Raw genomic sequence first — 13,866 nt, forward strand, 5'->3', positions numbered from 1 at the left:
GGCCTAACGGACTTGCTGTTGTTGTTGTTGTTGTTTTGCTTTTCCCTGAGTCAGGCTCTCACTCTGTCGCCCAGGTTGTCACCACAGCCTTGACTTCCTGGACTCAGTGGTCCTCCTGCCTCAGCCTCCTGGCTGGGTTTATTATTATTATTTGTAGAGAAGAGGTGTGGTTATGTTGCCCAGGCTGCACTAAAACTCCTGGGCTCAGGCGATCCCCCACCTCAGCCTCCCAAAGTGCTGGGATGACAGGCGTGAGCCACTGCACTTGGCCTCCAATAGCACCTCTTCTCCTGTTTTCTTTCTTTCTTTTTTTTTTTTTTGAGTTGGAGTCTCACTCTGTCGCCCAGACTGTGGCTGCTCCTGGCCACCGCAGCCTCGACCTGCTGGGCTCCGGCGATCCTTCCGCCTCAGCCTTCTGAGTAGCCAGAATTATAGGCGCACGCTACCACACCCGGCTAATTTTTTGATTTATTGTAGAGATGAGGTCTTGCCAAGTTGCCCAGGCGGGTCTCAAACCCGCGGGCTCAGGCAATCCACTCACCTCAGCCTCCCAAGGCGCGGGATTACAGGCTGAGCCACCGAGCCCGGCTTCTCCTGTTTTCTTTATTCCACACGACTGAGTGCTGATATCCGTATACGTAAAAGCTCAGTAAATGCTGTTGACTGACTGGCATCCTATCTGGCCGGGCGAAGGGAAGTCCCACTGCCCACCGCCCCATGTGTGTGCCTGTCCGATCCCTGTAGGCCTACACAGGTTAAGGAACCCATGGAACAGCTGATGTCAGACAAGTCAGCGTGCTAGGTGAGGCATGAAACATGTCACGGACATTCTCTCCTTTATTCCTCGCTACTATCCTGTTAAGGAGATATTGTTTTTATTCCCATTTTACGGATGAAGAAACTGAGACCTAGGGAAGGTAAGTCACTCGCCTACAGTTTCACAGTAAGTGACAGACCTGAGGCTGGCACCTCGGTCAGCTCATACCACGTCTGCGCTCTCCGTGCTGACGGTGATGACGCGACCATGATGACAGCGGATGGCTGGGCCATTTACATGTGTCATCGCCAGTCACCTATGCCCCACCGGGGATGGATGCTTAATGGTGGCTCCATGCAGCAAGGTAGCTGGAGCTAGTGGCACCCAGGACCTGTTCCTGGCTTATTCACTCTGTGACTCGGATCGACAACTGACCTTCCAGCTGCCGCCCTCTCCTGCAGAACAGAGATGGAGCCTTACAATCTTCACGGTCCTTCCTGTTCTGAAATGCCAGCGCCTTGGGACCTCATCCGCTCTGTTTACCCTTCCATGTGGTGAGACTTCCCTCAGAGTTCCAGGCTCCCGGAGGACCTCGGTTTGTCTGATGGCTTCCTCCCATGGCGCCCGGGCCAGGGCTTGCCAGCCCTTCGAAGGGCGTGTGTGGAGAGAGAGAGATGGAGACGGAGACGGCTGGGGGCGGTCCCCACCTGCAAAACGCTGTCCTTGTTGTCATATGGGACATTCCCGGGGGGTGGCATTCCGGTATAATGTGGGCTGCCACAGAGAAGTTAGCACGGGGAGTTTTGGCCCTTTTTTCTGTAGTCACGGGGTGGGGGAAGGGCGGTTCTTTTGTGAAATGTGCCTGGTGCCGGTGGGGGCTCTTGGCCTGAGGTAGCCGCACTAGTCTCAGGGAGTTTTCTGCGAGGAGCCAGCCAGGGACGCCCACAGCACTGCAGGGCTCCTCCAGACCACACCTGAAGGGCTGAGGCCTGAGTCCTGAGCTGCAGGAAACCCCCAGGGCTCTGCATCCAGGTAGACAGGTCCATGCACTCTTGCTCCGGTTTTCTTTAAGGACTTGAAGACAGAGAAGCCACAGAGGTGACTGGACACTGGCATGAAGAATCCTTCCTCTGACGGGGAAAACACGACATGCTTAACAAAAAAACAAGACCGTGGTGGTTCACGCCTGCAATCAATCCTAGCTTTGGGAGGCCAAGGCAGGAGAATGGCTTGAGCCCAAGGTCGAGACCAGCCTGGACAGCATAGTGAGACCTGGTCTCCAAAAAAAAAAATGTAAAAATTACCTGGCTGTGGCGACGTGCACCTGTAATCCTAGCTCCTCAGGAGGCTGAGGCGGAAGAATCGCCTGAGCCTAGGAGGTCGAGGCTGCGGTGCACTGCAGTGTGGGCTAGAGAGTGAGATCTTGACTCAAAGAACCGAAAAATGGATGAAAAGTATTTGGAAACCAGAAGCTGTAACCTGCTCCCGTGCTCGCCTGCGCCTTCCTTTGTGACTGCCGCCATGGTAGCTGGCCGCGATGCCTTTCAGCACAGCGTGGGGTGGGGGCAGGGCAGCCATGTGCTCTCTGCCTCCCGCCTTCCCCTGCTTCTTTCTTCTCCGGCATCCACCTGTGCTGCTTCTATCCCGGGACTGAGGGCCCCCGCTCCCTGCCCCATGGCACTCGCAGCGCCAGGAATATGCCAGGCACACGGACATGGAGGCTATGACGGGGTGACCAGAGCGGCATTGTGCTGTGTCTTCCTTTCCAAGCTAGAGACAGTCACCCAGAAGTCTGATTGGATCTGATTTCTATGCAGTCATTTTTTGAGGCAGGGCCTCGCTGTGTTGCCCAGGCAGGAGTGCAGTGGCGCAATCATAGCTCACTGTAACTTCAAATGCCTAGGTTCGAGCGCGCTTCCTGCCTCAGCCTCCCAAGTAGCTGTTATTACAGGCGTGCACTACTATATCCAGTTTTCTTTCTTGTCCTTCTTTTTTAGAGAAGGGGTTTCACTGTGTTCCAGGCTCAGATATTGGACTTTTTTTGTGGTTGTTTGAGTCGGGGTTTCACTATGTTGCCCAGGCTGGAGTGTAGTGGCGAAATCCTGGCTCAACATAGCCTCAACCTCCTGGGCTGCATTCATGCAATCCTCCTGTCTCAGCCTCCTGAGTAGCTGAGACTACAGGTGTATGCCACCATGCTCAACTCATTTTTTAAATTTTTTGCAGAGACGAGGTCTCACTATGTTGCCCATACTGGTCTCAAACTCCTGGGCTCAAGCAGTTGTCCCGCCTCGGCCTCCCAAAGTGCCAGGATTACAGGCATGCACCACCATTCCCAGCCAGAATGTGATCTTGTTAAGTGGCTCCCACACTTGTCCAGGGGAATCAAAACTAGGCCACATTCCTGACTGGGCTGGTTCCACGTGGACTTCAGGGTGAGAGGTGGACGGACAGGGACCAGGTACCCCGAGACCCTGTATCACCAGAGGGCTGGTGTGAGTGGTGAGTGGAACAGGAGAATGATCCAGACCCGTTCGTGAGGACAGGCGGAGCCCCGAGCTCTGTGCAGGGACTTGCAGTGGCAAGTTTGGCAGTGGGTTCCGAAGTGAACCGAGCCGGGCCCAAGTTAAAACCCTGAGGACAAGGAGTTCCTCGTCGGGCTGCCTTCCCTGTGGCTCTCGCCTTTTCGTTGCCAGTCGCAGAATCGCGCTGCCTTTCAGCCACGTCCCTCCCGCCAGCGCGCCCACGTTGGCCGCCTCAGATGCAGGTTCCCTCGTGTGCACGGCCCTCCTGGCGTGCCGCCTCCAGTTTACAGACTGCTAGCCCGGCAAGCTCCAGGCTGGCGGCAGACGCGGGACTGGGTCCTGGGGACTCTGCAGCAGTGGCTTCCGCTCGCTTGAGTCCGCCTGTGGCCAGTCTGGTGTGTCGGCCCCTGGGACAGGATCGTCCCCCTGTGGTCATCCTCATGGGGTCACACGGGGCAGGGCCGGCCTCAGGCAGGACAGGTGCAGAAGACTCATTTTCCACAAAGGGGTGGGCTAAATCCTTCCCAACCTGCAGGGGAGTCTGACCCAGTTCCTGGAAGAGATGGAACTTGGAGGTGTGACTGGTTGCCAGTGTGTTGCCTTCTCCCTCAGAACTGCTTCTGCGCCCTGTGAGATGGGGACAGGGCGTTTCTCGTCACATGGACTCAGTCAACCCCACTGATGGGGAGTGATCCCATACGAAAGCTGCAGGGCAGACAAGTGGTGTGACTTAATTTTCTCAAAAGATGTCTAGGCCTCTAGCCGTGGAACTCTGTGAATACACAGTTGCTGTGGTTCTGGCCCTCAAGACCGCCATCAGTTGTGGGGTTTTTGTGTGGCTCAATGTTTGTTGCTTGCTTGCTTGCTTGTTTTGAGTTAAGGTCTCACTCACTCTGTCGCCCAGGCTGGACTGCAGGGGCACAATCCCGGCTCACCACAGCCTCAGCCTCCTGGGCTTGGGCGAGCTTCCGCCTCAGCCTTCCGAGTGGCTGGGACTGGCTCGTTTGTAAAAGTTTTTCTGCAGAGATGAGGTCTCACTGTGTTGCCCAGCTTGGTCTCGAAGTCCTAGGCTCACGTGACCCTCCTGCTTTAGACTCCCAAAGAGCTGGGATTACAGGCTTGAGCCACCGTGCCCGGTCACACACAAGTCTTTAAAAACACCTATCTAGAGCATTAGAGCCGTGGCTTCCCAGGTATTTTTTAGGACAAGCCTAAGGCAGATAGAGGCACTGGGAAATTGTTAAGTGATACTTAGAAATATTGGCTCAATTACACAGATATGACAGGACAAAAGTGTTTAAGGTCATGCTCCAATGACTTCATGTAGCAAACTGAGCTTATGTGAACGTAAACCCTTGACCACAGAGCCCCGGCTTAACTTGTTTGTATATGCCAGAAACATCCTGCAGCTCAGGACAGAAGCTCCCTGGGTGGGTTTCTCTCTGGGCAGCGAGACCCTTGAACAGTGTCTGAAATCTCCTAAGCCTCGGGACAGATGACGCTCAAGACATCCCCGAGAGCCACTGCCAGGGACAGTGGGGTATCTCCCCCTCCTCCTTCCCGTCCACCATGACAGGCACCCAGTGGGGCTTCGTGAGTATGAACTAACGTTGGCCATGGTCATCCTCCAAAGGAGTGGGCGCTTCAGGCTGCCAGGGGCTCTCGGTGGTCTCAGGCCAACAACCCCCCCTTGCAGATGTCAGTTTGTGAACCGCTAGGTTCCTGGATCTGGTCCAGTATGCACGCACGCACACACACACTTGGTCCAGAACACACACGTACACACATGCACACATGCATCCTGGTCTGGTGTACACAGGTGTGCACGCACGTGCTTTCTCTCCAAACACTTCCCATGCTTCTCGAGAAGGCTTCCCCGTCTCCTTGAGCTTCATGACTTCGTGCCATCTTTCCGTCGGCCACGCCCAGCCATGCCATGCCATGTCGGCCACGGGCTTGGGACTCGAGTCTGGCCCCCTGAGGTCTTGCGCTTGCAGAACCCGGTCCCGTCGCCCAGCCCCTCCAGGTACCTGAGACCCTTTGGGAAGCCCGCTCCTGCTGGCCTCGGATGCGCCTCAAGGCCCGCTGATGCCCAAGGTCCCCACTGTGTCTGGAGGGGGTGTTTGGGGGTGGGGAGTAGACGGAGCTGCTGGGCCTCCGAGTCACAAAAGGGGATCCCACCAGAGGCCTCTGGTTTAGGCTGGCCCCAAAGCTTCACGTGCATGCGACCAGACACATTTCCTGAGGAAGCCTACAAAACTTCTGGAATGAGGTCGGCGGGGCTTCCTGACTCTGGCAGCTCAGGCCCGGGTCACACTGACCTTAACACTTTGGCCCGGGCTGGCCATAACTGGGTGTCCAGCCTTTTGCTTCAGCACCCAAACAGGGTCACTTTGGGAACCAAAAGGGGGTGCTGGGAAAAAAGACACAAGCCAGGGTCCATATAGCAGGTCGCCGTGGCAGGTCATCTGGGGCCTCACAGCAAACCCCTGGGGCAGGTCACCAGGGTCCACACAGCAAGTCACCCTGGCAGGTCACCGGGGTCCACACAGCAAACCATGATGGCAGGTCACCAGGGTCCACACAGCAAGCCGCTGTGGCAGGTCACCAGGGTCCACACTGCAAACCACAGTGGTGGGTCAACAGGGTCCACCCAGCAAACCATGGTGGCAGGTTACTGAGGTCTACACAGCAAGCTGCCATGGCAGGTCACCAGAGTCCATACAGCAAGCTGCCATGGCAGGTCACCTACCTAAAGCACTTGCAGCCCCTTCTGTTACCAGAGCCTCTCAGTGGGATCCCTAGACTCCAACTTGAAAGCTGGGGCATTTATTGAATAATGAGAAGTTTTGTTTTCATTTCCATAAACTGCATGTGGTTTGCGCGCCTGTGTTTGTGCTGTTGACATGGACCAATTGGGAGGACTTGGGTTATCCCTGGCCAAAGAGAACCATGTAGATGTCACGCAGTGAAGTGTTCAAGCCAAGGGAAAGACGAGAGATGCCAGCCTGGAAGTAGACCTCAGTGGTTCAGAAGCGGAGAGCGGGCCGGAGGCGCTGTGGCTGCCTCCACGTTCACCTTCCTGGGAGAGCCGGAGTCTTAACAAAGCATCAGGCATTACCATGACGTCAATTGGCATTTATGCCATACACTCTAGATCATATATTTTGTTGATTTTGTAGAGTCTTCTTGCACTAGACTTAGGCTGGAACACAGTAAAGGAGCATGACCGTGAAAAATGATTTAATTTTGAAAGTTTGCGGGAGTTTAGAAAGTTTAGAAGTTTTGCTGCCATGACAAAAAGCAACACAAGGAAAGACACATGTGTGAGACAACATCAAACTCAGAAGCTTCCAGACAGCAAAAGAATCAACAGAGTGAGGCCAGGAGCAGTGGCTCCCGTCTGTAACCCCAGCATTTTGGGAGGCCAAAGCCGGAGGATGCTTGAGTCCAGGAGTTTGAGATTAGCCAGGGCAACATAGCAAAGAATAAAAAAATTAGGTGGGCGTGGTGGCATGCACCTGTAGTCCCAGCCACTTGGGAGGCTAAGGTGGAAGGATCACTGGAGCCCAGCAGGTCGAGGCTGCGGGGGCTGTAAGTATGCCACTACACTGCAGTCTGGGTGACAGAATGAGACTTCAATTCAAAAAAAGGAAAAGAAATAAAGAATTAACAGAGTGAAAAGTAACCTACAGAGTAGGAGAAAATATCTTTAAACCATGTTTCTGATAAGGACCTTCCATAACTCAAGAGCAAAAATACCAATAGCCTGATTCTAAAATGGGCAAGGGACCTGCACAGACATCTCTCCAAAGGAGTCATACAAATGGCATATGAAAAGATGCTCCATGTCACTGTCAGGAAAATGCAAATCTAGGCCACAGGAAGCATCCTCTCACCCCTGTTAGGACGGCCATTGTCAAAAAGACAAGAGAACATGTGTTGATGGCGTGGAGACACGCGACCCCTGTGCACCGCTGGTGGTGTAAGATGGTGTAGCCGTGTGGAAAACAGTACGGAGCTTCCTCAGAGCACTACACATGGACCTCGTGAATGGGCTGGCCATCCCACTTCTGGGTGTTTCTCCACAAGAATCAGAACCAGGATCTCGGAAAGATCCTTGCATTCCCACATCCATGGCTGCATTACAACAGCCAAAAGGCAGAGAAAACCTGAATGTCCACTGGCAGATGGATGGATTAAAAATGGGGTCTCTAGGCCAGGCGCGGTGGCTCAAGCCTGTCATCCCAGCACTTCAGGAGGCTGAAACAGGAGACTCGCTTGAGCCCAGGAGTTGGAGACCAGCCTGGGCAACATAGCGAGACCCTGTCTCTACAAAAATAAAAATAATTAGCCAAGCGTGGTGGAGTACACTTGTAGTCCCAGCTACTCAGGAAGCTGAGGCAGGAGGATCACCTGAGCCCAGCAATTGGAGGCTGCAGTGAGCTAGGACTGTGCCACAGCACTCCAGCTTAGGTGACAGAGTGAGACCCTGTCTCTAATTTAAAAAAAAAGAAAAGAAAAATTAAAGGCAAAAGAAAGGCCAGGCACGGTGGCTCAGCCTGTAATCCCAGCACTTTGGGAGACCGAGACAAGTGGATTGCCTGAACCTGCGGGTTTGAGACCCACCCGGGCAACTTGGGGAGACCTCGTCTCTACAATAAATAAAAAATTAGCCAGGTGTGGTAGTGCGCACCCGTAGTTTTGGCTACTTGGAAGGTTGGGGCAAAAGGATCGCCAGAGTCCAGCAGGTCCATACTGGGGTGGCCATGAGCATGCCACTGCACGCCAGCCTGGGTGACAGAGTGAGACTGACTCAAAAAAAAAGAAAGGATCTATACCCACACAAGCAAAGATGACTCAGCTTTTAAGAAGGACATCCTGTGACACGTAGCCATGTGGACTTCAAAGACATTACACCAAGCGAGGCGAGCCAGTCTTGGCATGACGCCACTTAGCTGAAGCACCCACAGCAGTCAAGGTCATAGAAGGATGGTGGCTGCAGGGACTTGTGGTCCAACGGGTACAGGGTTTGAGAAATGCAGCATGAAAAGTTCTAGAGCTGTGCTGTACAACAGTGGGCCTGTAGGTAACAATAATGTGCACTAGAAGTCTTGTTATGAAGGTAAACCTCACATTATATGTTTTTCACAGTAAAAAAAAAAATCAGTAGGCCAGGTGCAGTGGCTCACACCTATAATCCCAGCACTTTGGAAGGCTGAGATGAGAGGACTGCTTGAGCCCAGGAGTTCGAGACCAGCCTGGGCAACATAACGAGACCTCATTTCTACAAAAAAAAAAATTAGGGCATGGTGGCGAGTGCCTGTAACCCCAGCTACTCGGGAGGCTGAGGCAGGACAAATGCTTGAACCCAGGAAGTCGAGCTGCAGTGAACCGTGAGCGCACCACTGCACTCCAGGCTGGGCGACAGAGTGAGACCCCAACTTGAAAAAAGTAAATATAAACAAGCAAATCTAAACACTCCACGGTGAGAATGAAGTTTTGCCTTTATTTCTTCTTCCTGGTCCCACTGTGCCCTCTGGTGGTTGTAGCTGCCAATAGAGAGAAAATACACAGATCTGAATTTTTTCAGAAGTGGAGTCTCACCGTGTCGCCCAGGCTGGAGTGCAGTGGCACAATCACAGCTCACCACAGCCTCAACCCCCTGGGTTCAGGTGATTCTCCTGCCTCAGCCTTCAGAGTAGCTGGGACTAAAGGCATGCACCGCCATGCCCAGCTAATTTTTTATTTTTTAATTTTTATCTATGTATTTATTTGTAGTTGGAGACTCACTCAGTCACCCAGGCTGGAGTGCAGTGGCACACTTGCAGCCACCCCAGCACTGACCAGCTCGGCTCCAGCCATCCTTCCACCTCAGCCTTCCAAGTAGCCAGAACAACTGGCTCGCACTACCACGCCCGGCTAATTTATTTACTTATTTATTGTAGAGACGAGGCCTTGCCAAGTTGCCTGAGCTGGTCTCCAACCTGCAGGCTCAGGCAATTCACTTGCCTCAGTGTCCCAAAGTGCTAGGATGACAGGCTGAGCCACCGAGCCCAGCCTAAATTTTTTTGTAGAGACAAGGTCTCAAAATCCCGGGCTCAAGTCATCCTCCTGCCTTGGCCTCCCAAAGTGCCAGGATGACAGGTGTGAGCCACCATGTGGCCCGTGAAGGCTTTTCGTTTAAATATCCGTGCGTGGACAATGCCTCTGTCCTGGAGGCTCAGAGGGGCTGCTGGCTGAGTCCCCAGGAACTTGGATGCGTGGCAGCATGTGTCTACAGAGGGACGTCCCAGCTCCTCATCCGTGTGCTCTCCTGCTTGTCCTCCCATGAGGATTGCTGTCACTGGACTGAGCACCCTGCAACCCTCCTTTCTTGAAGGCCCCTTTGTCATGGACGTGCCCCACCACTCCTCTTTGGCGGCCCCACCTACAGCGGCGACCCGCGTCCCCATCCGGTGAGATGCCCTCCATCGCCTTCTGATCCCTTCACAGGGTTTGGGTCTTTGGGAAGTGTCTTTATTTTTCGCTGGAGAATGACCCCTTTTAACACCCCTGCGGCATGTTAGAGCAGACTTGGGGTCCTGGCGACAGGTAAGTCGTAAGTCACTCTCAACCGTCTCTTAGGTGTCAACGGGCCACTCCAAGACAAGCTCTGCTGATGGCACTCAGGGACGACCAGGCGGCAAGCGCATCCAAAGCCTCTCGTGGATGTCGACGCCCAGCTGACTCGTGGCCCCGTCAGCGCCTTCCACGTGGCCTCTGCTCCATCAGCCTCACCACCTCAAGGAGCAGCTGCGTGGTCGGCCGGGCGATGGGGTAGCTGCGGGGGAGCCTTTCCCCCAGGGCCGCCCCGTGGATGAAGTACCTGCAGCCCGTGGGCGGAATGAAACAATGTCAGCCCTGGCGCTGTCACTGTCCCTTCGGGGCGTCAGGCGGGGTGGGGGTTTCAGCCCGAGACCCGGCCGGCACTGCCCGCTCCAGCTTCGCCCGGATCTCGGACAGGTGGACTGTCACCACGGGGTGGCTGAGGCTCCTGACCCCGGCTTCTCAGGCAAGGCACAGCAGGGGGCTGGGGTGACAGGGTGACGCCGGGCTGAGTCAAGAGGCGACTGGGGCTCCTCCCCAGGCCTCAGTGGGACAAGCTGAGCGGGGAGGCCTTCAGCCACCCTTGGAGGACTTAAAGAAGGGTTCTCAGCCCAGATGCTCATGGGAACCACCTGCGGGCTTTTAAAACACCATCACAGTCCTGGAGCCACTCAGAAAAATGGAGACAATCTCTGCAGGTGAGATCGTCTTTTTTTTTCTTTTCACTTGGGGCCTCACTCTGTCCCCCAGGCTGGAGTGCAGTGGCACAATCACAGCTCACTGCAGCCTCAACCTCCTGGCTCGGGCGATCCTCCCACCTCGGCCCTCAAAGTGCTGGTATTACAGGCCTACGCCACCACGCCTGGCCTCATTCCTACTTCTGTGAGATGCAGGCTGCAACAAAGACAGTGAGCCAAAAACTCCTCAAAACAGTCTGATATTCCTGAGTTTCTTTCTGGCCTGGGAACATACTCCACACAGCGCCCCAAACCCACCTCATGTCAGACCAAAGCAAAACACTAAAACCAAAAATGGAACTGCCTGTCATCACCTAATCTTCTAAGAATGGGGCCACGTTGCAGGTGTGCATGAAAAATCAGAGGGGAGTAAAGTTGCTGGGCGTGGTGGCCCACACCTGGAATGCCAGTATTTTGGGAGGCTGAAGCGGGAGGATCACTTGAGCCGAGGACTTCAAGACCAGCCTGGGCAACATAGCCAGGCCACATCTTTACAAAAAATTGAAAATTAGCCAAGTGTCATGGCGTATGCCTGTAGTCCCAGCACTTTCGGAGGCTGAGGCAGGAGGATCACTTGAGCCCAGGAGTTCAAGACCAGCCTGGACAACATAGCCAGGCCACATCTCTAACAAAAACAAAAAATTAGCCAGGTGTGATGGCATGTGCCTGTAGCCCGAGCTACTCAGGAGGCTGAGGCGGGAGGCTCGCTGGAGCCCAGGAGGTGAAGGCCACAGTGAGCTGTGATGGTGCCGCTGCCCTCCAGCCTGGGTGACGGTGTGAGACCCCGAATCAAACAGAGGAAGCGAGGGAGTTTTCCCGCAGACTCGACTCGGGTGTTTTCTCACCGGAACTCCTCTCGGTGGTTGTCCCTGATGCTGGCTGCCAGGGCCCCGCCGTGCTGCAGGCAGCTTCTGAGCGCGTAGAGCTGCTGGTACAGGAGCACGGCCTGGCAGGGATTCAGTGGCAGACGCGGGCCCGAAAGCCCCCTGGTCATGCGTGCCACGACACGAGCCACAAAAGACACCTGGACAGGGAAGCGCAGTGGCCGTGGGCTGCAGGCAGCGCAGAGGCCACCATCCAGCGCAAGGCCTGGCTAGAAACCAAGGCGGAGCCCTCGCCCCGCCCTCGCCCTCCTCGCCTGTTTTCTGCCAACAGGCCACCGGGTCAAGTCCACACGACAGGGCCGTGGTTTTGGACCAAGCTTTGCACCTGGGCCCAGCAGGCCAGACTTGAAATCCAAACAGAGTTGCCCACGCTAGCATTTCATGTCACCAAGCCCCGGCTGAGTTGAGTCTGACCTTCAGAGAAATCAGGTGAAAGAGGCGACAGCCACTTTCCTGAAAGGGCCCGCTAAAGCCCCTGGTCAGGGTGGGTGCGGTGGCTCAGCCTGTCATCCCAGCACTTTGGGGAGGGGGCAAGAGAACTGCCTGAGCCTGCGGGTTCGAGACCAGCCCAGCCAACTTGGCGAGACCTCCTCTCTACAATAAATAAAAAAATTAGCTGGGCGTGGTGTAGTGTGCCTGTAGTTCCAACTACTCAGAAGGCTGAGGCGGAAGGATCCCCTGAGCCCAGCAGGTCGAGGCTTCGGTGGCTGCAAGTGTGCCACAGCACTCCAGCCTGGGCGACACAACTCAAAAAATATATTTTAAAATATATATAGATTTATAAATCTATATATATCATTTCAGTCCCTTAAACAGCCAGGTCCCAGATGTAAAAACACTGTATTCTAATTACATATTAAAACGATCAACTTTACATTGTACTTCTGGTTGATAAACCTGGTTACGTCAAAGAAAAAAATGTGTGTGGCATTAAGTAGGCACAAGCGCATGTGTTTTATGAGGCTGGGGGGGTGATCTTGTTTTTCCTTCTGGATACTTACTGTGGGAGGAAAGCTTTGTAGAAAGGACATCACCCAGCCGACGGCAAACTCGGTGGCTCCCAAGCCAAGATTTCCCTATGACCCAAGGAAACAAGCCAGGGAGAGCCATGCAGTTCAAGCTCTGTCATTCTCACGCACATCTTTATCCTGCTCCTTTCAATCCCTAAAATCAGTATTTTGGAAACTTAGCTAGATGAGCCCTAAGAGCAAAGGTAACGTCATTGAAAGCAGCCAGGGCCGGGCTTGGTGGCTCAGCCTGTCATCCCAGCACTTAGGGAGGCCGAGGCGAGGGGATTGCCTGAGCTCACGGGTTCGAGACCAGCCCAGACAACTCAGCAAGACCTTGTCTCTACAGTAAATAAAAAATGAGCTGGGCATGGTAGCGCTCATCTGTAGTTCCAGCTACTTGGAAGGCTGAGGCAGAAGGATCGCTGGAGCCTAGCAGGTCAAGGCTGCAGTGGCCGTGAGCGTGCTACTGCCCACCAGCCTGGGCGACAGAGTGAGTCTCCAACTCAAAAAAGAAAAAAGAAAAAAGGCATCCAGTTTGTTAGAACTTCTCTAAGACAAGCATTTTGGGTGCATCATTAATCATATAATCACATCATACATGACTCTCATCATCTAGATCAGTCATATAATACATAGCCATATAACATATATAATAAAAAGTTGTACCTGCTGAAAGACAAGAAGAATCTCATATAAAAGGGTTGTAGCTGTGTCTGTATATTCCAGAATAAGCCTCTGTAACTAGAATTTTCAAGAAAAATCAATACAATATCATAGGCTGAGACAAAAAATGATAATGTCCCTTGGTTTCCTTTAGTCACTTATAAAAGAATGTTTGATTAACTGAAAATATAACTCCATCATCTGTCTTCCCGTTCCCTTTGGTTCAGTCATGCTCAAGAAAGTGGTTCTTAAAAAAAGGCTACACACTTAATAATGTCCCCAAAAGTAGGCCAGGGGCGGGGGAGATACAACAGCCCAGAGAATCCCCTCCCCCTTTTTTTGTAGAGAGGGTGTCTAGCTCTGTTGCCCAGGCTCATCTTGAACTCCTGCCTTCAAGCGATCCGCTCGCCTCGCCTCCCAAAGCAGGGAGCCACTGCGCCAAGCCTCGCCTCCTGACAGCTCTGCCCATCTGGGACCTGGCTCCATCGCAACCCTCACCCCACCATTGACGGTGGCATTAATGACACTTAACACAGTCTGTTATTGTGTGTTATGGATACACCTGGTTTACGTCTGTCTCTCCCAGCAGACTGTAAATTAATGAAGGTCGAGGTTGCCTCTGTTTGCTGACTGGTTTGACCCCACTGTCTCTCACACTGTTTGCTCATAATAGACATGCAACAAATATTTCCTGAGTGAATG

At 53.6% G+C, this 13,866-nt stretch overlaps 2 protein-coding genes across 2 annotated transcripts in view; both read right to left on the reverse strand.

Annotated features, from left to right (window-relative positions):
- Nucleotides 1-2,473, reverse strand: part of CUNH12orf66 (chromosome unknown C12orf66 homolog) — a 32,544-nt gene extending 30,071 nt beyond the window's left edge. Inside the window, exons 1-2 of the mRNA XM_021711461.1 lie at nt 2,253-2,473; nt 1,465-1,531 (exon numbers count right to left, since the gene is read on the reverse strand). Of these exons, the coding sequence (XP_021567136.1) occupies nt 1,465-1,531; nt 2,253-2,473 (288 nt within the window). The remainder of the gene's footprint in view (nt 1-1,464; nt 1,532-2,252) is intronic.
- Nucleotides 2,474-10,023: 7,550 nt separating this feature from the next.
- Nucleotides 10,024-13,866, reverse strand: part of CUNH12orf56 (chromosome unknown C12orf56 homolog) — a 72,101-nt gene continuing 68,258 nt past the window's right edge. The window contains exons 10-13 of the mRNA XM_008056270.2: nt 13,168-13,242; nt 12,493-12,567; nt 11,453-11,631; nt 10,024-10,150 (exon numbers count right to left, since the gene is read on the reverse strand). Of these exons, the coding sequence (XP_008054461.2) occupies nt 10,024-10,150; nt 11,453-11,631; nt 12,493-12,567; nt 13,168-13,242 (456 nt within the window). The remainder of the gene's footprint in view (nt 10,151-11,452; nt 11,632-12,492; nt 12,568-13,167; nt 13,243-13,866) is intronic.

The sequence above is a fragment of the Carlito syrichta genome, unplaced genomic scaffold (genome assembly GCF_000164805.1).
Source record: "Carlito syrichta isolate Samal-C Ts95f unplaced genomic scaffold, Tarsius_syrichta-2.0.1 Scaffold302305, whole genome shotgun sequence".
Lineage (NCBI taxonomy): Eukaryota > Metazoa > Chordata > Mammalia > Primates > Tarsiidae > Carlito > Carlito syrichta.